The 25,371-nt window shown below is 41.2% G+C and overlaps 1 protein-coding gene across 1 annotated transcript in view; it reads left to right on the forward strand.

Moving 5' to 3' along the window:
• Positions 1 to 25,371, forward strand: part of ARHGEF26 (Rho guanine nucleotide exchange factor 26) — a 158,845-nt gene that overhangs the window by 80,716 nt on the left and 52,758 nt on the right. The window contains exon 11 of the mRNA XM_075861522.1: positions 16,321 to 16,475. Within this exon, the coding sequence (XP_075717637.1) occupies positions 16,321 to 16,475 (155 nt within the window). The remainder of the gene's footprint in view (positions 1 to 16,320; positions 16,476 to 25,371) is intronic.

The following is a 25,371-nucleotide window of genomic DNA, read 5'->3' on the forward strand; positions in this document are numbered from 1 at the left end:
TTTTCTTGATGATGATGTCATTTCTGTATTTTGAGAATACGAAAGGTCCTAGCGGTTTTGTCAATGAAAGATATTTTTATTTTGTTCTGTTCAGTTTTCTGCAAGTACTTTCACCATAAGCTTTCTATTTGGTAGAAGATGCACTTTTGAAGCTGTTGTGTTGCTTTATCACCTGAAGCAAGCTGAATCAGATTGATTGTAATAAGTGAGGACAACCACTTCTGACATTACAGGTCCACCTTCCAGAAGCCAATCGTGGTGGTCTGGCTGCTGTGAGCCACTATGATCAACTGTACTATTGCAGGGGAAATCACATTACAGTTAATCAGCTGAAATGAGTCGACATCCAATGGTTTTAATAGGCACCTTAGGTCGTCCAGAGCTACAAGCAGTTTGGGGGATACTTACCAAAGAATTCTCCTCTATAAGCACCACAGGATATATGGAAAGAGCTTGTCTACAGTAGATGAATCCTGTAATTATAAAACAAATTGATTGCATTGTAATCTCGGATTAATTTATGACATCATTTGTAAAATTATATATATATTTATTTATTGTGTGTATGTATAGTATCTGCTGTATCAAATATTAGCTATAGTAATTGTAGGTATGGTAAGTATGTTCTCCACCCAGCCCAACTCCAGTTAAGTAAGGATGGACAAAATCCAACTCTTTAAATAGCTGATTCTCGAATGGAGATACTGATTTAAACATCTGGGACCTCAGAACCTCCCAAATTATCATGTTCTTATGATGCAGATGTTTTTGACTGTAGCTGTGATATGAACTTTTCAGAACCTTTTCTTAGTGATACTTTGCGTTCTAAAAGCCTCGGACATGTCATAGTGACCCCCACTGCTTACTACATCCAAAAGAGCAGTAGCTGAGCGCTGTGCCCCTTTAGCTGTGATCGGCTTTGTTAGGAGAAGCAGGGATAGTAGTGTTCGAGCCGTAGACTTTTTATGAGCTTGTACACCGCATGGTCCCAGTGTAAATAACTCTCCACCCTTAAAGTGGGCATGTTAGACAGATGTGAAGGCAATATTAGACTGCAGAAACCAGCTTTATACCTTAAAATTCGGATTTTGAATACCTTTGCCGAAGTTACAGGGATGTTTGCTATGGGGTGCTGGCGGGACGTGAAATTGTTTGGGGGGGGGGGGCATGGTATTTAGATGCAGATGTAGTACGGCTATGGATGTGATTCCTTGACCAAGGTTAGGAAAAGCCTTGCTACAACACTGCAGTATGTTCTCCTCATTTCTAGCATCCCTATCAAACTATATAACTTAACTTGCATTCATGTTTCTATTGATTGTTTATGTTCTAGCAGAGTGATTCACGGGCAAGCAATTTTTTAACTGTGTTACATGACCTTTTTTTTAGTGCAAGCACTTAGTATAGCTGAAGAACTGGTTTAGTCTCTCTGCACCTAGAAACATAAACGCTTATTATTATTTTGTATGTCAGTGATGCATTTATTTTCCAAATTGACATAAACAGAACAAAGAAAACAAGAACACTTTACCTGTGTAGAACATATACAAAGATACAAAAGTGGAACGAATAAGAGGGAATTGTCCCAAAAGGTGAAGTGCAATAAACAGCATAATTTTGAGGGTAGGCCCCAATTGCCATCGCAAGAAGTGACACACTAAGAGTCGGATGCGTTATCTGCAAGATGTAGATAAAAGCAAATGCTGGGGACACCAGGGCCAGCAGTGCTGACTTTGTAGGCTGGAAAATCAGGATGGTGAGGGAAGTAAATTCTAGGTAAAAAGGTGAGAAGTCAGACCGTGTCTTGATACCGAGGTACAGTAGGAGATGCTGCAATGCATTTTCACGCGATCATTTATGTGCAAACCAAAGTCTTGGTCATAGTGTTTGCCTATCGCCAATGGAGCCAGTGATTCTTCTGCCCCATTGTATGTCAAGTGGCAGAATAATCTGGTGGGTTCATTGTGGAACGTTGGTATTTTAATACCAAATCCTAAACAAACTAGAATTGCTTGAACCCTATTACAAGTGTTTTTTATTTTTAAATTTAATGTAAGTTACATCATCATTGTCATCATCATCATCCTACTGATCCATCCACCAAAGTCATGTAAGTGTAAGGCTTCGTTCACATCTGCATTGGGGTCCCGTTCTGACGTTCCGTCTGAGGTTTCCGTCAGAACGGGACCCTGAGCAGACACAAACTGACACCGACAGAAACCAGAGGTTTCCGTCACCACTGATTTCAATGGTGACGGAATCGGTGCCCATGGTTTCCGTTTGTGTCCATTGTGCACCGGACCTGGCATTTTACCGGAAGCAATAGCGTAGTCGACTTCTGGGAAGTAAAATATTACTGTGTGATAAACTGATGTATGAAAAACAAACTCTCCCAACATACAGTGCCCACCAAAAGCTCCGAAACACCCTCATAACTTTTGAACGGCTCAAGGTAGAGATTTGAAATTTGGTGGGATTTAATGGGGTCAAAAAATCTACTAGTTAACAAAAAAAAAACACCCCACCCCCTTGGGGGCGGTGGGGTAGGCTGGGTTCAGCAAAATCTTAAATGGCACGGGGGGGTCGAGTGGGGGCTCATCTGAAAGCCCTTTTCAATACAAAAACGATGCTGCAAACAATAACTGGTTCAATTAACTGGTTGCCGACACAGGACAAGAATGCTCGTCATGAGCGACGGGTACTTCGCGCATTAGGACGAGCGTTCTCGTCCTGTGTGACAGCCGTCTGTGCGCGCGATTGAGAGCGGGGCAATGGCTGTAATACACAGCCACGGCCCTGCTCTGACAGCGAGAGAAGAGAAACATCTGCTCTCCGCCGTTAACCCTTTAAATGCCGCGATGAAAGCTGATCGCGGCGTTCAAGGAGAGGGGACTGCACTTTGATCGCGATCAAAGCCCATAACTTGTATGGCCAGACAGCCCAGGGTCCATTGAAGGACCCCAGGGCTGTCTGAACATATTTCCTGTTGTTAGGGCATACTGAGGTGTGCCCTAACAACTGCCTGTGTACAATTAGTACACAGGCTAATCTACTGGCAAATAGATCTATGCCAGTACATTACAGTTAAAAAACTCAAAATGACAAATCCCTTTATGGGATTTAAAAAAAAAAGTTACATGTAAAAAAAAAGAATGGTATATAAATAGTAAAAAAAATACACAAGCACAATTTTTTTTATAATAAATAAACTTTTTCAAATATAAGTCCATATTTGGTATCGCCACGACCGTAACAACCTGTACAACAAATGTAGAACATTATTTATGATCGGTATATGGTGTAAAAAAATATTAAAACTGCAGCGGAACAGTTTTTTTTTAATGTATTTAATGTATTTGTACCAAAAAATGGTACCTACATAAAGTACAACTCGTCCCGCAAAAAACAAAGTCTCATACAACTACGTTGTACAAAAAATAAGAGTTATGAGCGTCGGGTTGTAAAGAGGAAAATATAAAAAAATGTTCTGTCCTCAAGGCCAAAATTGGCCGTGTCCTTAACCCCTTCCGGCTCCTGGACGTACTATTAGGTCATGGCAGCTGTATCCTGTTCGCGCTCCATAACCTAATAGTACGTCTCGGGAGTAACGGCCGTTTCGGCCGTCCTCCCGACACATACAGGAGCTGTGACACCTGCTGTCTCGTACAGCAGCTGTCACAGCTCCTACAGCGGGGACCGATCGCTGTGTCCCCGCTGATTAACCCCTTAAAAGTCGCGTTCTATAGAGATCGCGGCTTTTTAGGGGTTAAGCTGCCATCGCCGGCCTGCTACGCGATAGCGGCCGGCGATGGTGACTATGGCAACCGGACACCAAACAATGGCGTCCGGCTATGCCATAGACGGAAGCCTAGTGGGTCCTGACAACTTTTGAACTAAAATTATTTGCTTTTGCATCGTCGCTTTCCAAGAGCCGTAATTTTTTTATTCTTCCATCAATGTAGTGATTTTTTGGGCTTGTTTTCTGCGGGACAAGACGTAGTTTTGAATGGTACTGTTTTGGGGTGCATGGGACTTATTGATTGATTTTTATTATTACTTTTTTGGGGGGCAATGGAAAAAAATTGCAATTTCGCCATGGTTTTTTGCGTTTTTTTTTACGGTGTTCACTTTGCGGTTTAAATTACATATTAACTTTATTAACGGAGTCATTACGGTCGCGGCGATACCACATATGTGTACTTTTTTTTTTTTACACTTTTACTAAATAAAACCACTTTTTATGGAAAAAAATGGTTTTATTTATTTTTTTACTGTACTTTTTATTAATAATCTTTATTTCACTTTGATGACTGATTTTATTAGTCCCACTAGGGGACTTTACTGTGCGATATTCCGATCGCTGCTATAATGCTCTGGTATACTTCGTATACCAGAGCATTATTGCCTGTCAGTGTAAATCTGACAGGCAATCTGTTAGGACGTGCCTCCGGCGCGTCCTAACAGGCATATGTCCGAGGCAGACCTGGGGGCTTTTATCAGGCCCCCGGCTGCCATGACACCCCATCGGAGACCCGCGATTGCATTCGCGGGCCGCCGATGGGTGACAGAGGGAGCTCACTCCCTCTGTAAACAAAATTAAATGCCGCGGTCGCTATTTACGGCAGCATTTAACGGGTTAAACGGCCGCGATCGAAGTAAACTTCGATCGCGGGCGTTGGAGCAGGAGCTCAGCTGTCATCAGACAGCAGAGCCCCGGCTCCTGCCTGCACGGGAGACCCGTGCAGGACTTAGACTAGGCTGACGTGAAAAGGCGTCAGCCTAGCCTAAAGCCCATTAGTGACCGACGTAAAAAGGCGTATTAGTGGTCACTAAGGGGTTAAAATCGTTTGCAGCATCGTTTTTGTATTGAAAAGAGCTGTCAAATGAGCCCCCACCGCCGGGGGTGTTTGGTTTTTGTTTTTTGCAGTTAACTGGTAGATTTTATGACCTCATTAAATCCCACCAAATTTCAACCCTCTACCTCGAGCCGTTCAAAAGTTATGAGGGTGTTCCGGAACTTTTGGTGGGCACTGTATATCCACCACTTAGCATCGCATTATAAGAGATCAGGTAAATTATTAGGGATGGGTTGTTACACAAACTGACAAACCATTCCAAGAACAGGAAAAAGAAACGTGGACTATAATACAGACAGTAACTCAGAAATAGTAAAACAGAACTAAAGTGCATATGAAAACTTAGGAAAAGTGCTTTGTCTAACACAGTGCAACATACAGTGTTATATAGATAAACATAGAAGAAACGGGTCATGGCTGACATACCGGTATACACCATATGGTTTATTAACCCTTTCATAACTGCTCCACATTAAAGAAAAGTCAAATGATGGCGTAGATATTTGATACACATTCATTAGATGAATGTACAGCACCTATGAGTCCTGCGTTCAGCTGAGAAGTAACATCTCTGTGTGCGTATATAAAATATAAGATAAATGATCATCGAGGAGCCTGGACGTCATCCCTCCTGAACAATTACAGTGGAGATGATAAAGCATTTTGTCCGTTTACAACATACCAGCACAGTATAAATATTTTAAAGGAAACTTTCTTCATGCAAATCTTTCTTTGCTCTCGGGGATTACGGGAATGTAAAGGTGTCCGAACAATTAATCTGCTTTCTCCATACCAATTACTTTATTTGTTTTCACTTCTACATTTATACCCATTGTTAGTGTTTTCCAGTTATTTCAAAGAAAACACCATTACTCTTTTTCAATTCTTTAAAACACTAAAGTTGTCTCCTGCCTTTTCACTGTAATTATTCAATGTTTTTTTTTAAATGTACTTTCTGGCTTCTTGCTCTTTTTTTTTTTTTTTTTTTTTTTTGAGTGTAAGGCTGGGTTCACACACAGTTTTTTGCAGGCAGAAAATCTGCCTCAAAATTCAGCCTGCATGCCGTTTGTCGTGGCGTTTTTCGCCCATGGCCATTGAGCGCCGTCGGCAAAAAACGCAGCGAAATACGCTTTCTCTGCCTCCCATTGATGTCAATGGGGGTCAGAGACGTAAATGCCCAAAGATAGGGTATGCCGCTTTTTCCCGCGAGACGGTTTTTCCGCTCGCAGGAAAAAACGCCTCCGCCTCCCATTGAAATCAATGAAAGGCATTTTCAGCAGTTTTTGGCGTGTTTTCCGGCGCTGTTTCTGCATCAAAAAACTCAGTGTGAACTGACCCTAAGAAAGACCCAACTTTTCTGTACCGTAGGAGCTTTTGGGCACAATAACAGACTATATTTATAGTGGAATTGTGCTCTTCTATTAATTGAAGTACTTCATATATGGGTTTGGAGACCATCCCTTCCTGGCAAATTTATATCCTGTGGATCTTCTAGAGTCAGGCACTTATGGTGGCGCACCTCTAGCTCATGAGAGAACACACCTGCAGAGTTGCCAACATTTGATTTTTTTTTTTTTTAATGACATTTTCACTTTGACAGGGTGTGGTTTATCGGGGTATGGATTGTTATGATTCGGGGGTTTTGTCAGAATATAAATATATACATTTCTCCCGAATATTCCCTGTATATTGTCTCCACTTTAAAGGACCTTACAATGAGGGTAGTATAGAGGGAGAGGATTGCCTGTAACAGTGTTCTCAGATGCCATTTGCAATTATTATAAAGCCTACATAATCCCTTTAATCCACGGCAGACCCCATAATTCAGACTCCAATATTTGAACCCCAGACCAGACCCCAAGATTCAGACTTCAGACCATTCTCCAGACCACATTCCATAATTCAGACCCCAGACAAGAACCCATACATCAGATCCCAGTACCCAAAATTCAGACCCCCAGATTAGGCCCATTTAATTACTCAACTCTCCTCATGCCCAGCTCCTCTTCGGTTCCAGGTACTACCACAAATAATGTCCTGACTCGTGTCTAGCAACAGGATGTTGTGTGGCTGCTTCTGATGACGTTCTGATGGTAACCAGCGCTAAGACATTGTGTGCCACCACACACAACAACCAGACACTGGCCAGCTTCAGGACATCATGTTGGCAGCACCCAGAGCCAAAGGAAAAGCCTGGATCGAGTAGAGATGAGTAATTAATACTGGCCATTACTTATTGAAATAATACAATAGGTAATGGCCGACCTAAAAAAAAACAACAAAGCCTGCGTTTTTAGTACAGTGACCGGGATTACCCTTGAAAAAATAAATAAAACAATAGGGATGGTCAGTCAGTGATGCCATGTGGGTTTGAAAGACATCTACCACCATAGTTAATTTCACTACATCATGAAACTCACTGCTTTGTCTTGATTTGAAAGTCTATATGGAAGAATCATGTGTTGTCCCTTTAAAAACATTGCAGGCAACTAGGGCTCCATACAGGAACATCTGCTCTGTAGCTATAGTCTTGTTATCTAAGGTTTATCTTGAACTATTGTTTTTTTTATGGAAAAACCTATTTTCTTACTCATATATGTAAAATGTATTCTTGTTTTGTCTTTGATATAGTAGGTGCCTCTCTCCAATTACATTTCAGACAGTGTATAACCTGGGGGATGATCTGGCACGTACTTATTCTGCTTACTTCCTATCTTCCTATGAGTGTTGCCAAATGTACCATACAACGTGACGTTAATCCTATTGTTCACGTCTTTCCCAGATTGCAAACAATTTGCCTGGCCCTAAGGGATCAAAGTAATTATGAATCAGTAATGAGAAAATGAAGATTAAGATTTTAGGAATTTCATTTATTTTGATGTGTACATAGGTATTACAATAGCAGTTAAATATGGATGTGAATCCTGAATATTTTTCAGTTTTGAATAATTGGCTTTACAGAAAGTTGCCCCATGCATTAAGTACTTTTCTAAGTAGAAAAGACAGAGTTGCTTATAGCAACCAGTCAGATCATCTGTTTTATTTACCCAAGGAATTAAATCTGTAATCTAATTAGTTGCGAAGACATTTTGTGTCCTATTACATGGTCTGATATGGGCCACGGAAACGAGATCGCTCGTTTGCTTCATTCGCACGGAGCAATGATTTGGATATGTATGGGGATGAGCAGTCATTACTACGATCCTTCTTCCCCATACATTTCCATCATGTCGGCAGCACATCTCCCTCTTTACACAGGGAGATGTGCTGCCGACAACATATATGAGCAGATTAGCCATTGAACAAGCATTTTCTCGTTCGTCAGCTGATCGTTGCCCTGTTTCCACAGGGCAATTATCGGGAATGAGCATTCATATGAACGTTCATTTGTTTGTGTAATAGGGTCTTTTTTTATAGAACAGGTTTTTATCTATGTATGATGCCCAGTTCTTGTGGATAGAGAAGTAGATTTGGAGCCTCATTTGTGTTAGGGACTCGTCTTAGTTCACGGTCTGTACAGCTTCATGGAATAGGTGGGCATGATATGAGTAAAGTATAAATAGAGATATATATTCACTATGATATACTGGGAATAGGTTGACTATATAAAGTATATTTGGGTCTCCCAATTCAAACCCCCCCCCCCAAATGGCAGATATTGGGGACAGAAGAATCTGGCATGTTGGATTTCAACGTGCACGATCCTTTGTTCCCACGGGAGATAAACCTTATCCAGAGTTTTCTGGTAGCGGCTTATTCCAAGCTCCCCATTGAAAAAAACATGCACATTTAACCGAGCGTGCATTTTTAAGTCGGGAGGAATAGCTGTTGCCAGAATGAGCATGTATGGCCAGCTTAGAGGGGTTTTCCAGCCAATAAAAATTGATGTCCTATCCTCAGGATAGGCCTTCAATAGCTGATGGGTAGGGGTCCGATCAGCTGTTTTGAAGGCGATTCACCGGTATTGAAGCCTCTTCTCCCATTGAAGTGAATGGGAGAAAAGGCTGCAATACCTGTGAATCGCCGCTAAACGCGTGTCAGTGATTCACAGTGAGCAAGGAAAAATGAAGGCAAAGCAGCGCTCGTACAAACGCTGCGGCCCCTTCAAAACAGCTGATCGGCGGGAGGTCCCGGGAATCGGACCCCAACCCATCAATTTTTATTGGCTGAAAAACCCCTTTACATTTTTGAAGCTACACTAGAAAAAAACCAATATAAAAGCATATACTATAAGAATGAAACAACACTTTCAAAATGTGCTGTTTTCAAATTTAAACCACATCTAATGACATACACAGTATATATCTAGAGGATAGAATATACGTACAGATTCTTTGCTATTTTACCCAGGATTTACATGTTTTTCATATTTGGAATTCTTTGGCTTTGAGTAAAAGAAGAAAAAATGTAAACGTGATGCTCCTGACTCCACACACATACTCCTGTAATGGGCTTAGCAGAACTTGGATGTGTTTCTGCAGACTGCGTCATGTGCTTTGTTCCACAAAGGGCTAGACCAGTGTGTATTCAGTTGTATTTTCATTTGGGACATCTACATGTGGAGTAGCAGTGAGGATATCCAACAGTTTGTATTAGGGAGACCCACAAACTGAGCTTAACCAAGCCATAAAGCCCCTTTAACCCCTTAAGGACGCAGCCTAGTTTTGGCCTTAAGGCTCAGAGCCCATTTTTCAAATCTGACATATTTCACTTTGTGGTAATAACGTCGGAATGCTTAAACCTACCCAAGCGATTCTGAGATTGTTTTCTCGTGACACATTGGGCTTCATGTTCGTGGTAAAATTTGGTCGATACATTCAGTGTTTATTGGTGAAAAATTGCAAAATTTAGAGAAAATTTTGAAAAAATTGCATTTTTCAGAATTGAAATGCATCTGCTTGTAAAACATACAGTTATACCACCCAAAATAGTTACTAGTTCACATTTCCCATATGTCTACTTTAGATTGGCATCGTTTTTTGAACATTATTTTACTTTTCTTGGACGTTACAAGGCTTAGAACATAAACCGCAATTTCTCATATTTTTAAGAACATTTCAAAAGCCTTTTTTTTAAGGTACCTCTTGAGTTCTGAAGTGGCTTTGTGGGGCCTATGTATTAGAAACCCTGATAAAACACCCCATTTTAAAAACTAGACCCCTCGAAGTATTCAAAACAGCATTTAGAAAGTTTTTTAACCCTTCAGGCATTTCACAGGAATTAAAGCAATGTGGAGGTGAAATTTGCAAATTTCATTTTTCTTGCTGAATTTCAATTTTATTCATTTTTTTTCTGTAACACAGAAGGTTTTACCAGAGAAACACTACTAAATATGTATTGTCCAGATTCTGCAGTTTTTAGAAATGTCCCACATGTGGCCCTACTGCGCTCGTGGACTAAAACACAAGCCCTAGAATCAAAGAAGCACCTAGTGCATTTTAAGTCCTCTTTTTTATTAGAATATATTTTAGGCAGCATGCCAGGTTTGAAGAGGTGTTGAGGTGCCAAAACAGTAGGAATCCCCCAATAGTGACCCCATTTTGGAAACTACACCCCTCAAGGAATTCATTTATGGTTGTTGTTACCATTTTGACCGCACAGTTTTTTCACAGCACGTATTTGAATTGGGCTGTGAAATGAAAAAAATGTCATTTTTTCCAATAAAATGTCATTTGTGATCAAAATTTCTTATTTTCACAGGGAACAAAATACCCCATTTTGTTGCCCAATTTGTCCTTAGTGTGGCAATACCCCATTTGTGGTGATAAACTGCCGTTTGGGCCCATGGGAGGGCTCAGAAGGAAAGGAGCGCTATATGTTTGTTGGAGTACAGATTTTGCTGGATTGGTTTTCGGGTGCCATGTCGCATTTGCAGAGCTTCAGAGGTATCAAAGCAATGGAAACCCACCAAAAGTGACCCCATTTTTGAAACTACACCCCTCAAGGAATACATTTATGGTTGTTGTTAGCATTTTGACCACACAGTTTTTTCACAGCACCTATTTCAATTGGGCTGTGACATTAAAAAAATGACATTTTTTCCAATAAAATGTCATTTGTGATCAAAATTTCTTATTTTCACAGGGAACAAAATACTCCATTTTGTTGCCCAATTTCTCCTGAGTGCAGCAATACCCCATTTGTGGCAATAAACTGCCGTTTGGGCCCATGGGAGGCCTCAGAAGGGAAGGAGCGCTGTGTGTTCTTTGGAGTACAGATTTTGCTAGTTTGGTTTTCGGGTGCCATGTCGCATTTGCAGAGCCCCAGAGGTATCAAAGCAACGGAAACCCATCAGAAGTGACCCCATTTTGGAAACTATACCCCTCAAGGAATTCATTTATGGGTAATGTGACCTTTTTAGACCCCATAGTTTCTTCACAGAACTTATTTGAATTGGGCTGGGAATTAAAAAAATATATATTTTTTCCTATAATATGTAATTTTAGCTCAAAAATTCTTATTTTCACAAGAAATAAAATACTCCATTTTGTTGCCCAATTTGTCCTGAGTGCGGCAATACCCCATTTGTGGTGATAAACTGCCGTTTGGGCCCATGGGAGGCCTCAGAAGGGAAGGAGCGCTGTGTGTTCTTTGGAGTACAGATTTTGCTAGTTTGGTTTTCGGGTGCCATGTCGCATTTGCAGAGCCCCAGAGGTATCAAAGCAATAGAAACCAACCACAAATGACCCCATTTTGGAAACTACACCCCTCAAGGAATTCATTTATGGGTGTTGTGACCATTTTGACCCCATAGTTTTTTCACAGAACTTATTTGAATTGGGCTGGGAATGAAAACAAAATTATTTTTTTCAAATAATATGTAGTTTTGGCTGAAAATTTCTTATTTTCACAAGAAACAAAATACCCCATTCTGTTGCGCAATTTGTTCTGAGTGCCGCAATACCCCATTTGTTGTGATAAACTGCCGTTTGGGCCCATGGGAGGGCTCAGAAGGAAAGGACCACCATTTGGCCTACTGGGGATTTTCTAGTGCGAAGTCATGTATGCAGAAGCACCTGAGGTACCAGTACAGTTGAAACCCGCAAGAAGTGACCCCGTTTTAATAACTACACCCTTAAGGCATTCATCTAGAGGTGTAGTGAGCATTTTGACCAGAGACCTACACCCCATAACCTGTAATGTGGGTTCTCCCGGGTATGGCAATACCCTACATGTGGCTGTTATCAGCTGCCTGGACACACAGCAGGGTTCAGAGGGGAAAGACGAGGGGGGATAAGCTGTGCAGAGTGCATCAGGGTAAGTAAAATTGGGGTAAATTATAAACCAAGGGATGTATGATAAATTTTAAAACTGACTTTCATACAGAGCTCTGGTTATTCGGGACACGTGTCACATTGATATATTGTGTCATCCCTTATAGCAGACTTTGCACCTCTTTTGACTTTTTCCCTTCTTGCCAGTTTGGGGAACTTCTCCTGGAAAGTGTTGCCGCCTTGGTACGATGCGTGTGGCCCCGCTTCCAGAAGTACTGGGTGCCCCCCCTTCTTGGTCCCTAAAGATTAGGTTCTTGATAATCACCTCTTGAAATTCCAGGAAAGTTCCCGACTGGCCTGCACATCGACGTAGCACGTACGCATTGTACAATGCCATATGTATGATGTGCCCGGCCAGCTTCTTATACCACACCGCATGGCGCTGTAGGGCTTCAGGATTTGATCTGACAAGTCCACACCTCCCATGTACCTATTGTAGTCCAGGATGCAGTCTGGTTTGGGGGTGGCCTTTCCTTCATATAGCCTAAACCTGTAGGTATACCCGGATGCACTCTCGCAGCTTATACATCTTCACGCCATACCTTGCCCTCTTACCCGGCAGGTACTCGCGGAATTGAACCCTCCCTTTAAAATGTACCAGGGACTCATCAATAGAAATACACTTCTCGGGGGTGAATGCTTGGGAAAACCGGGCACTGGAACGGTCTAATAGGGGTCTCCGTTTATACAAACGGTCAAAACTGGGGTCATCTCGGGGTGGTCACGGCTCATTATCAGTATAATGTAAGAAGCGAAGTATTGCCTCATTTATTTATTTTTTAGGTTCCAGTTCAGTTCTGAAGTTGCTTTGAGGGGCCCATATATTAGACACCCCCACCAAACACCCCATTTAAGAAACTAGACCCCTCAAAGTATTCACAACAGCATTTAGAAAGTTTATGAACCCTTTAGGTGTTTCACAGAAATTTAGAGCAAAGTAGAGGTGAAATTTACATTTTTTTTTTTGTCAGAAAATCCTCTTTGTACCATTTTTTTTATAACACAAAAGGATTTATCACAGAAACGCAACTTAATACTTATTGCCCAGCTTCTGCAGTTTTGAGAAATATCCCACATGTGGCCCTAGTGCGGTAATGGACTGAAGCACCGGCCTCCGAAGCAAAGGAGCACCTAGTGGATTTTGAGGCCTCTTTTTTTATTAGGCACCATGTCCGGTTTGAAGAGGTCTTGTGGTGCCAAAACATTGGGAACCCCCCAAAAGTGACCCCAATTTGGAAACTAGACCCCTTGAGGAATCCATTGTAGTTTTCTTGGGGTGCATGCGGCTTTTTGATCAGTTTTTATTCTATTTTTAGGTGGCGTGGTGACTAATAAACAGCAATTCTACTATTGTTTTTTTATTCTTTTTTTTTTTTTTTACTGCGTGCATCGTGCGCTATAAATGACATATTCACTTTATTCTGCGGGGCGATACGATTACGTCGATACCAGATGTTTATAGTTTTTTTTATGTCTTATGGCGTTTGCACAATAAAATACGTTTTGTAAACAATCATTTACTTTTTGTGTTCCCTTATTCTAACGCATAACGTTTTTATTTTTCAATCAATAAAGCCGTGCGAGGACTTCTTTTTTGCGTAACGAACTGTAGTTTCGATCAGGACCATTTTTCGGTACATGCGACTTTTTGATCTCTTTTTATTCCATTTTTTGGGAGGTGAAGTGACCAAACAATTGTGATTGTGGTTCGGTTTATTATTATTTTCCTTTACGGCGTTCACCGTGCAGCATAAATAATGAAATAATTTTGTAGTTCAGGCCGTTACGGACGCGGCGATACCAATTATGTATAGTTTATTTGTTTGTTTATATATTTTTATTAATAATAAATGACTGATAAGGGAAAAAGGGGGATTTTTACTTTTAATACTTGTAAAACTTTTATTTTCTTATTTTTACACAACTTCTTTTAACTTTTTTTTTACTGTATTACTTTGTCCCACTAGGGGACTTGAGGGCAGGAGGCGCTGATCGCTATTCTAATCCACTGCACTACATGCGTAGTGCAGTGTATTAGAACTGTCAGCTACTCACTGACAGCAAGCATAGTGGGTCCTGACGTTGTCAGGACCCACTAGGCTTCCGTCTATGGCATAGCCGGACGCCATTGTTTGGTGTCCGGTTGCCATAGTCACCATCGCCGGCCGCTATCGCGTAGCAGGCCGGCGATGGCAGCTTAACCCCTAAAAAGCCGCGATCTCTATAGAACGCGGCTTTTAAGGGGTTAATCAGCGGGGACACAGCGATCGGTCCCCGCTGTAGGAGCTGTGACAGCTGCTGAACAAGACAGCAGCTGTCACAGCTCCTGTATGTGTCGGGAGGACGGCCGAAACGGCCGTTACTTCCGAGACGTACTATTCCGTCATGGAGCGCGAACGATACAGCTGCCATGACGTAATAGTACGTCCAGGAGCGGGAAGGGGTTTTAATAGGTAAAAAATAATAATTTACATTGTTAAAGAGAACCTCTCACCTCCCCATACATGTGCAGCATGTAATGGGCAGGGCTGCACCAACCCTGGGGCACTTTACTTTTTTTTTTCTACCCTCCTCCGTTATTTAGATAGCGGTGCCGTTATATTTGGCGCCTGATATTTAAATAACCCCCTGAACTGTAAATGGGCCGTGTAATGGCATGGGGGCGTGTTACCATGACCGTGACCCTGTCCAATCAGATACGGACAGCGTAAGGGCTTATTTAGACAAACGTGTAATACGTCCGTGCAACGCGCGTGATTTTCACGCGCCTCGCACGGACCTATGTTAGTCTATGGGGCTGTGCAGACTGTCCGTGAGTTTCACGCAGCGTGTGTCCGCTGCGTAAATCTCACAACATGTCCGTTATTTGTGCGTTGTTCGTGCATCACGCACCCATTGAAGTCAATGGGTGAGTGAAAATCACGCCCAGCACACGAAGCACTTCCGTGTGACGCGCGTGATTCGCGCAACAGCAGTAAAAAGTATGAATGAAAACAGAAAAGCACCACGTGCTTTTCTGTTTACAAACATACAAACAGAGTGTCGTAATGATGGCGGCTGCGCGAAAATCACGCAGCCACGCATCATACGCATCTGACACACGGAGCTGTTAAGTACCTTTTGCGCGCGCAAAACGCCGCATTTTTTGCGCGCTCAAAAGGCACTTAACAGCTCCGTGTGTCAGCTGCGTATGATGCGTGGCTGCGTGATATGATGCGAGGAGAGAGAGAGTGTGTGTGTGTCTGTGTGTGTGTGTGTGTGTGTGTGTGTGTGTGTGTGTGTGTGTGTGTGTGCGCGCGCACTCTCACTATTCAGCTGTCCAGATCAGTCTTCGGCCGAACTGGCAAGGGGGCGTGTCACTGCTACGGACAGTGTAAGAGCTGGAGAGAGGAGAGCGTGCATGGGGTTATTTAAATATCGGGCGCCAAATATAACGGCACCAATATCTAAAAAACGGAGGAGGGTAGAAAACAAATGTAAAGTGCACATGTATGGGGAGGTGAAAGGTTCTCTTTAAACAGATATTGTAACTGTTTGACCCCTGGGAAGTAACAATGCTAGTAAATACTGCTAATAGTACTTCTCTGAAAGTAAAACCTAGAGGTCCAATAGCTGAGTACAAGAAAATCTTGAGCTGCTGTATTACATCACAGTAATAGGCCATTGCTTCAGTAAGGACCTTTGGCTGTGGATGAGTTAAAACTGGCTGACCTATCTTGTTGTTTCCATCTGAACTGTCCTCTTTCGTTTACTCTTCGCAGGAAACAGACTACTTTAATTTAGGAAAGGAGTTACCAATGTTGGCACTCTGCCATATAGCATCTTGGCACAGACTAAAGACATTTGATCATGCATTCACCAGTCCCATGGTCTGGCCAAGGACCAAGAGACCCATTACTTTACTCTTTGTAGTCATTAACCCTTTGTTATAGTTTGAAACACCGATAATTGTAAACCGTATTAAAACAGAATATTTGTCAAATTTGCAATTTCCTTGTGGGTGTTTCTTTCAGGTTTCTCAACAAAATGATATATTGCTCTTATTATTGATCTTTACATTTATATTTTTATATGCTATAAATCTAATATTATGAAAATATTGGATGTTTATATGCATAATTTTTTAATAGATGGGTTTTTCCATTTAATGGTTAGCCATGTGTTGACATTATATGTTGTATCTTCTACAGCCCTTTCCCTTAGTTTCATCTTCTCGGTGGTTATTGAAGAGGGGTGAACTTGCATCCTTTGTAGAGGACACTGGCATCTTCTCCAAGAGGACAACCAAGCAACAGGTCTACTTCTTTCTGTTCAATGACGTGCTCATCATTACTAAGAAGAAGAGGTAATTTCTTATTTTTAATGTAGGGTACTAGATTAATCTATCTTCATACTAAACTCGCCTCAGTGTTCTGTCCACTGACTGTAATGCAACATTTACAGGACATCTCTTGTTTTTTTCTTCTAGGAAAAGCTTTTCTTTTGTCCATGTTCTGTGTCTGGTATTGCAGCTCAATCCCATTCAAGTGAAAGGGACTAAGCTGTGATACCAGATACAGCCCATGTTCAAAGTAACACTCTTCCTGGAAAAATTAAAAAAAATGATTTTTTTTTTTCTAATCTGAGACTAATGGTGTGTAAGTTCTCGGGGGGGCGTTGTTATTCTTAAAACCCACTGTCCCAGGATGGATATTACTTTTTACATTAAATTCAGTGCTACATAATATAAAGCAGAATCCATCACTGATCAGACAATCATTCACAGATGTTTTCTGCGATAGTAGTTCTCTTCATCTTCTCCAATCAGGCCAGACCGCCATGAAGGCTTCTTCTAGCCATAACTTGTCATCTTCAAATATTGCTGTTAATCAGTAATAGTGATAATGCCCACAAATTAATTCTACCCATTAGAGTGCCCCACATTCATACTTTTCATGAATGGAAATAGGGTTATATTTGGTGGTGTGTGCCACGCTCGGCTGCAATTTTTTTTTGATAAGTAAGCATGCCCCTAGCTGTGCCCAATCATGCCTAGCCTTTTTCAGCAGACCAGCGCCAAAAGAACTCTCTACAGCACCACGATCCTCCAATGTGGACGAACCTGAACTCAGAACTGCAGGTGTGGGCAGGAGCAGGCAGCTGGGAATACGTGCTGCACAGAGTGACATGCTCAGACTGGCGGCACAGTGAGAGGGGATGTAGGGATGGCAGTGAGACATGTGGCAGACAACCTAGGACAGCGCCTAAAATCCTGGATTGTCCTGCTGGATCTGGGATGGTTGGGAGGTATGCATGTCAGACAAGTTCATCCCTGTGACGTATACCTGGCATATATTCAGTGTGTTAGGCCTATTCACATATATACAACATAAGGACTACTGTAGGAATATATATTTTGTATTGTACCTCATTAGCCCTTACTATACAATCTCACCTGAATAAGGCAAACCGTGCCCCTTAAGCTATAGAGATATGGAAGTGATCTGCTCACGCTGGCAGCACAGTGATAGAATGGAAGGGGGTTTGGCAATGTGGCGGGGCACAGAGCCAATGGCTCCCGAGCTCTGCTGCAGTTTTCAACTTTATCCGCATCCCGACAGGTTGCCGACCACTGCATTAGGTGTTCTGTGATCTGCTGGCTCCAGCAGTTAATGTTATGGCATAATATTGTTGGTGTTCACAGTCAAGTGTTAAATGCACTGATATATAAACTAACAGAATCTGAATATGTGACTTTAACAACTCTGGGTGTGCTTTTGTCCATACATCTTCAGTGACCAAAACATAGCAGGAAGTTACAAACATCCGTTAGGAACGTGATTTCCTGTAATTGAACAAAAATGACATGGAAGGGCGCCTGCAATTAGACTGAACTTTGTGTGTGTTAAAAAAAAAAATGTTGCACTTTTCATTTTTTATGTTAATTCCTAAATTCAACGCGGGAGGTGGGCTGAATAATTTAAAGCGTAACTAAACGTTCGATCAACTTTTTTATTTTCTAGCAGCATGTATAATATAAATATACTTTATTAATGAATTTGGGGTCCTTTTTGTGTTATATGTGTTTTAAATGGCCACTCTGACACTTTTCTACCACATTTTATTTCTTGTATTTCTCCTGTTGCTAGCAGAAATCCATACACCGTTTTAATGTTTCGGTGTACGGATTCTGCTGCCTATGAGTACGGGTGGGTGGTGGCCCCATACTGACGTCAGATGTGCACGCCCCCATCGTGACGTCAGGAAGGTCTCTCCGCCTCTATACACTACACAGTTCTCTTCAGTGTAACCTGCAGCAGCAGAGCGCATGGAAGAGACTGTGCGCACTGGTCTCTGTGCCTAGATGATTCTCCCCCTTCCCTCCGGCAAAGAGTCTCAGGACGCTGCAATCTGAGCTGCTAATTAGCATCAGACAAGACTAGGCTGCTCCGTCCGTCGTCGTCACCCCCCACCCCCGCAATCACCCTTCCGTCCAGTCTTATATTCCCTGCACTTGCCAGGGAAAGTGAAAAGAAAAACTGATTCCTTTCTTCTGGACTGTGCAGAAATATTTCCATCTCTATATATGATGTGTTGTGCTGTGCATAGCTCAGTGCACGCTCACAGTATTGTAGTTATCACCTCAGAGTTCACTGTCCATGAAAGATACAGACAAATCGTAACATCACACAGAGTAAGACACACCCCTAGCAACTGCCAGAATCAGGAAGTGGAGAAAATAGATGTGGACGGTTTCACAAGAAAAAAAGCTGCAAAAAAGGTACTTTGAAGTGAAAAAAATTGGTAGGAGTAATGTATTCACATAGAGGGACATAATAGAAGTTTACATTTTTTTTTTTTTTTGCGAAAGTTTAGCTACGCTTTAAGGTTTTTTTCTCCAGGCAAAATCGAAAATTGTTCTTCTTGGTCATGCTTTATTATCACATCATTGTTTTATTCTTGATGTACTTCATGATGAACAGGTTTTTCCTCTGTATGCATATCTTTGGTGACCTAATAAACTAAGTTTAAAAAAAAAATAGTCCAGATTAACAAAATTAATAGAAGAAGCATATTACTATAAACCTGCATTCATAGTTTTTGTTTTTTCAGAAAAGGGAAATTAATCTTTTTTTTTTTGTTTTCATCTGCCTCTTGTTCGAGATAGTCTTTCGTAATATCCAATAATTGGAAGTTCTCAGGGCCCTGAAACAATAAGGTTTTGTCCTTCATTCCGTGACTGTGATGTTCAATTTAGGGTAAATGCACAAGAAATGGATGGAGAATGAATTTATTTGTGATCAATTGCTATATTTTGTTATCAGTACTTGGTTTTAAGTATAGGCCTGAAGCCTGCAAATGCCCCTACTGACTGCAAACTTACTCTGGCCTTGTTGAGTCTTGCCATAGGGAGACTTTTTCTGAATCCAAATCCCAGATTATTATTTGCTTTTATATTTGAAAATCTACATCGACAGATGTGAGTGGCATTTAATAAATGTTATATAATCTGATTATTTGATTTATCTATATTAAACTAACATGGTACATAGAATTCCTACAAATAATTAAAGTGTTGCAGGTAAAGAATTTAGAAAACTTAAATTGATGTAAAGGCTGATTCAGACCATTTTCTGCTGACTTTTGGCTCCTTTTTTTATGACACGAAAGAGCGTGACAGATGTTGAACAAAGATAAATAAAGGTGGAAAAATCAGTATACCTTGTTCAGTCATTGTGCGCGGCAGTCGTTGGCAGACTTGGAAAGTTATTCAGGAAAAACAACAGCATGTTCAACAATTGTAACATCATTTTAACTTTATGGTGTTATCATTCATCACAACAACCTTCAAAGACTAACCGTGAACGACAAGGGGTTCAGAAAGCCGTCGTGTAATATTTCTAGTGTACGGCCAGCATTTGATTGTAGTGATTTTAAGGGAAATAATATTGTTACATTTCTCTGTTCTTTTTCTTTTTTCCTTATAATAAATATAAATTAACTGAAAATATATGTAAGGCCCTATGCACACGACCGTAAAACTGCAGATCGTAACACAGTCCTCAGTTTTACAGACCCATTCAGTTCTATTGGCCGCAGACAACTTTCCGGCACGGATGGGTGTCTGTGCCGTAGAACTGTGCCGGGAATTATAGAACATGTCCTATGTTTCGTACTTTATGTATACATGTATGGGCTCCCATGTATGGGAGCACGGCCCAAAAATGCGGCCGGCCGTGAATTACGGACACGATCGTGTGCATAGGGCCTAAGTGTACTAGTATTGACCTTGTTTTATGGTTCATTTTTACTGACTATAATGTCCATTATAGACAGAAGAAAATATGGCATTTTCTGAAAATATTTCTTAAGACGGTGTATGTTTTTAGTTAAATGGCTTTTTTGATAGTGAAAATAAGAAAAAATATTTTACATAAAGCAATCTTTCAATGTGTCCTGCTAAATTGTAACTATCTGAGGCCTTTCAATGTGTCAGGACATGAAGTTCCAGATCTATAATGGAAAGAAATTACGTCCTAGCATTTTGTCTCATTGAAAACCGTTGTCATAAATACATATAGTCTATGCAGTATTTCCTCCCTTCTCTATACTTTCTATGCAGTAAACTGGCTTTTGCTCGTTGCTTGTGACAGCCTGCCTTCTTCTGCTAAGCTGAAGGCAATAAATGAAATCAAGATATCAGTTGGACACAAAAGAAATACGAGAAGAAGCAGGTTAGAAGTGTGATTAGAAATAAATATTAGGCTGGGTTCACACGACCTATTTTCAGACGTAAACGAGGCGTATTATGCCTCGTTTTACGTCTGAAAATAGGGCTACAATACGTCAATACTGTGCAGACGACCTGTTATTTACGCGTCGTCGTTTGACAGCTGTCAAACGACGACGAGTAAGTTGACTGCCTCGGCAAAGAAGTGCAGGACACTTCTTTGCAACGTAATTTGAGCCGTTCTTCATTGAAGTCAATGAAGAGCAGCTCAAGATTTACGAGCGTCACAGATGCCTCGCATAATGCGAGGAGGAGCTTTTACGTCTGAAACGACAAAGCTGTTTTCTCCTGAAAACAGTCTGTCTTTTCAGACGTAAAAGCCTCTCATCGTGTGCACATACCCTGATGTGGAGTAAGCCATGGAGATGTTGTGGAAAAGGCGTAGGACTACCAGGATTTTTTCCTTCCGATACAGTTTATTATCAAACGCATCAAGGCACAACATTAAGGCCTTGTTCACACAGGCGTGTATTTGACGCATCTTACGCGCCGAAAAACGCGTCAAACGCATGCTTTTATCTTTCCATTGACATCAATGGGAAAATGCATTGTAGTGCATATGACGCGTTTTTTTTACGCTTGCGTGTTTAAAAAACGCGTTGTGTAAAAAAAGAAGCGTCATGTCAATTCTTGGCGCATAAAATACGCCTAATTCACATAGTCAATGGGAGTCCTAATTACGCGCCAAAAAAAACGCTCTAGAAAACGCCTTTACTTTAAAAAGCGCTTTGCATAAACGCTAGCTTTTTTTACGCTTTTACACGTCGGTTTTTTTGAGCACCGTGTGAACAAGGCCTTACACCGTTTATATGTACAGACTCGCATATAGGGAAACCCCAGTGAAAACTAGAGCTTACCATTGTAATTATTCAGAAGGTAGTTCTTAAGACTCCCTCGTGAATAATTATATGGCTGCCATTTGCAAAGCAGCAAATATGTTTTGGCTGTTGCATAGAAAAGCAGAGCACGTTGGTACTAGAATTCATACATGCTGCCCGCAATTTGGGCCATAGATCAAGAGATCTGTCACCAAAAAAATCTCTTCAAAGGAGTTGTCTGCATTGGAAATTAATTTGCATAATGCAGGTCTCATAGTGAGTAGCTGATCACAGGGGGGGTCTTATTCTTAGGATTCCCCACGATCACATAATATTGCTGGGGAAGCCAGATGGTAAATACCAGTTTTCCCTTTTGCAAAATTGATAAACTCTTATCAGTTCCATATTCCCGAATAGTTTATGGATAGTGGTTTTCTATTCTTACAAAGACAACCCTTCCAATTGAAAATAAATGTTAACAAAAATACATTAAAGCTTATATTTTTTATTAACTGCACTCATCCCATTTGCTCAGTTATGTGTATTAGTTGTCCGGACTGTCCGGCGGGCACTGTATATTATATGCAGTGCCTGTTTTGCATACACTTTGTAAAAAGTAGTGGGTGAGGAATCTTCTTGGGTTCGTGAGAACTCCACTTCTGCCATGAAAGCGGCGGTAAGAGTTTGCTTTACCTCTGGAGTTGTTCATTTTATGAACTTTAGAGGAAAATTTGGGACACAATCTCTTTAAAAAGACTTGGAGAGATTCTGAAATATGACACCCAAGATCATAGAAATTGAATAGATTTATGAAGCTTTTCCCACTCTTGGCTTGTAATGTTGAATATGTCCATTTTCCACTTCCAGGAATGTGTACAAAGCCAAAAGCACATTTTGAGCATAAACAAATCAATCTTTCTCCACAAGTCTTATTGGAAATCTTTAAACAAGAGCTTGGTCCCGGACCTTCCTGGTTGCTGTTTACAGGAAGATGCCGTGAGCAGATCTCATCGTCTTTCCTCACTATCTCAATGTGTGAAAGGGAACTAAACATCTCTGAATAAGAAAACACCCTATACCCTTTAGCTTTGAACAATTCTGTCAATAATCTAAAACAGAGGCCCCAACCTTTTTTGCACCGAGGACCAGTTTGATGCAAGAAAAATTACAAAACACAGTAAAGTGCATATTATATAATTTAATTACTACATTTATAATGTAAATGTGACTCCACTCACCATAATGCAGAACCAGTGGAAGCACTGAGCTTGTTTCCCTGCCACGAGACGGTCCCATCTAGGGCTGATGGGAGACAGTGACACCCGAAGTGTGTTCCTTATGTCCAGTCGACTGCGTAATCTCGTTTTGGTTGCTGTCATTGCAGGAAAAACCCGCTTCACAAAGATAGGATGTTGGAAATGGAAGCAGGGTTTTCAGTGCTTTGATGGCGATCTCAGGATATTCAGCTTTGAATTTAATCTAGGAGACTGGGAGATCTGAAGTCTAAAACATACTTTTAAGGCCACCATCATTTGCGATCTCAAGCAGTTGGCCTTTTTTCAGCATGGACAAGGTCTATTCACCCAGCTTGTTCACAAATGGGTCGCGGATCCATTCCTTTCTAGTTCGCGGGTCTTTTGTGGTTGGAAAGTAATGCTCAAACTCTTTTAAAAGCTGAGATAGGTGATCGTGCAGCAGCTGGGAGAATGAAGGCCCAGGCTCGTTCTCTTCCAAAATCCCTGCTAATGTTTGAAACATGTCAAATATTCCTATTTTTACTCGCCGTCCCCACAATTCCAGTTTGGCTTTGAATGCAGCTACTTTATCTGCCAACTTGAAGACAGTTGTCATTCTACCCTGAAGTAACAGATTTGAGCTCGTTGAGCAAGTTGAATAGGTCACACAAGTAAGCAAGTTTTGCGACCCATTCTGTACTACTGAAATGTTCTGCAAGTGGTGACTGTTTTTCTAAAAAAAAATCTATGAAGCGGCTCTCGTAACTCAAAAACTCTGGCCATCGATCTACCTTTAGAAAGCCATCTCACTTCTTCGTATAAGAGAAGACGTTTGTACTCTGCGTCCATCACCCTCACAGAGCTGCTCAAACAGACGAGCGTTCAGGGCATGTACTTTGATGTGATAACTTTTAATCAATTCTTTCAAAAAGCTGTTAAGTTCAGGTGACATTTTTCGGCTAGCCACTATTTCTCTATGTATGACACAGTGCGTAGACTCACATTCAGACGCGACCTCTTTGACTCGAGTAGTGAAACCAGAAGGCCATCCAGTCATGGCAGCTGATCCCTCCGTGCATACACCAACACAAAATGACCAGTTTCGTTTCCCTGACATGTAGTCATTCAAAGACTTGAATAGTTCGGCAGCTGTGATGTTGGTTGGCAACAATAATGCACGTAACATATCCTCATGCACCTCCTTCTGAAAACTATATTGCACAAAAACAAGCATTATTGCCTTGTGTCAACGTCAGTAGACTCGTCAACCTGGATTGCGTACCACGGTGACGCATCAATCCTCTCTAACAATTGTTCCTCGATGTCCTCTACTATTTCATCAATTTATCTAGTTACATTGCTAGCCGAAATAGGAACATGTGCTACCTTTTTAGCTGCAGCCTCTCCCAAAAGGTCACGGCAAATGTCCTTAGCAGCAGGCAGGATCAAGTCTTCGCCAATAGTGAAGGGCTTCTTGGATTTGGCAATGTGGTTAGCCACTAAGAATGATTCTCTCAGTGCAGACACATTTGATGATGTGGTGGCCTTCAATAATTGATTCTGTCTTTCATGTCACATTTTTTTTCTTTCAAAAAACTCCAAAGGCTTGCTTTTTAATGCAGGTTGCTTGGTCTCCACGTGGCCAAGCAGTTTTGAAGGCTTCATGGCCTCGTTGTATAGCCGGTCGCTACATATTATACAAAGCCGGCTTGGGGCATGTGAATCACCTGTTGCGATGAACCTGTTATTTAAATAGGACTCTTGATATTTTCTTTTAAATGCAGCTTTCTTTTTTTTGCAGCCTTGGGGTCTCTCCAGCAATGTTTGTTTGGCACTCATTTTTGCTACCTTGGTTAGGTTGTGGGCTTAATCGGTGCATGTAATAAACTGCGACTGAGTGCGGAAAAGAGGCACAGACGGAAGTGGTCATCAAAATGAAACATTCTGCAGACTGCAAATATATGGATATAAAATAAAAATGAAAACGTTTTTAGGGTCAGTTCAGACGTGGCGTAAGTACAGTAGCAGCAAAGTGGATGAGTTAGAACAAATCTCATCCACACGCTGAGTAAATAGTGAGCAGAAAAAAACGTGCAGAAATTGACCTGTGGTGCAGTTTTATTCCACAGCATGACAACTGGATTTGCGTAAACGCTGCTCATTTGTTGCAGGTTTTCCACATTGAATTCAATGGGGAGGTAAAACCCGCAGCAAATAGCAGATGTTATATATGTGCATAATGATCATATCCGTAGCACTATGACCCTATAGCTATGGATATAGGGCCCAGCTGACTGACATTGCGGCTCCAGCGCTGGACCCAGGAAAGGTAAGTATAATAATTGTTTTGCTTTTTTATTTGTTACTGATTATTTATTTTATTGTTTTTTGTTTTTTTTACAGGTTCGGTTGTTTGAC

The sequence above is a fragment of the Rhinoderma darwinii genome, chromosome 4, assembly GCF_050947455.1.
Source record: "Rhinoderma darwinii isolate aRhiDar2 chromosome 4, aRhiDar2.hap1, whole genome shotgun sequence".
In the NCBI taxonomy this organism is placed as follows: Eukaryota; Metazoa; Chordata; class Amphibia; order Anura; family Rhinodermatidae; genus Rhinoderma; species Rhinoderma darwinii.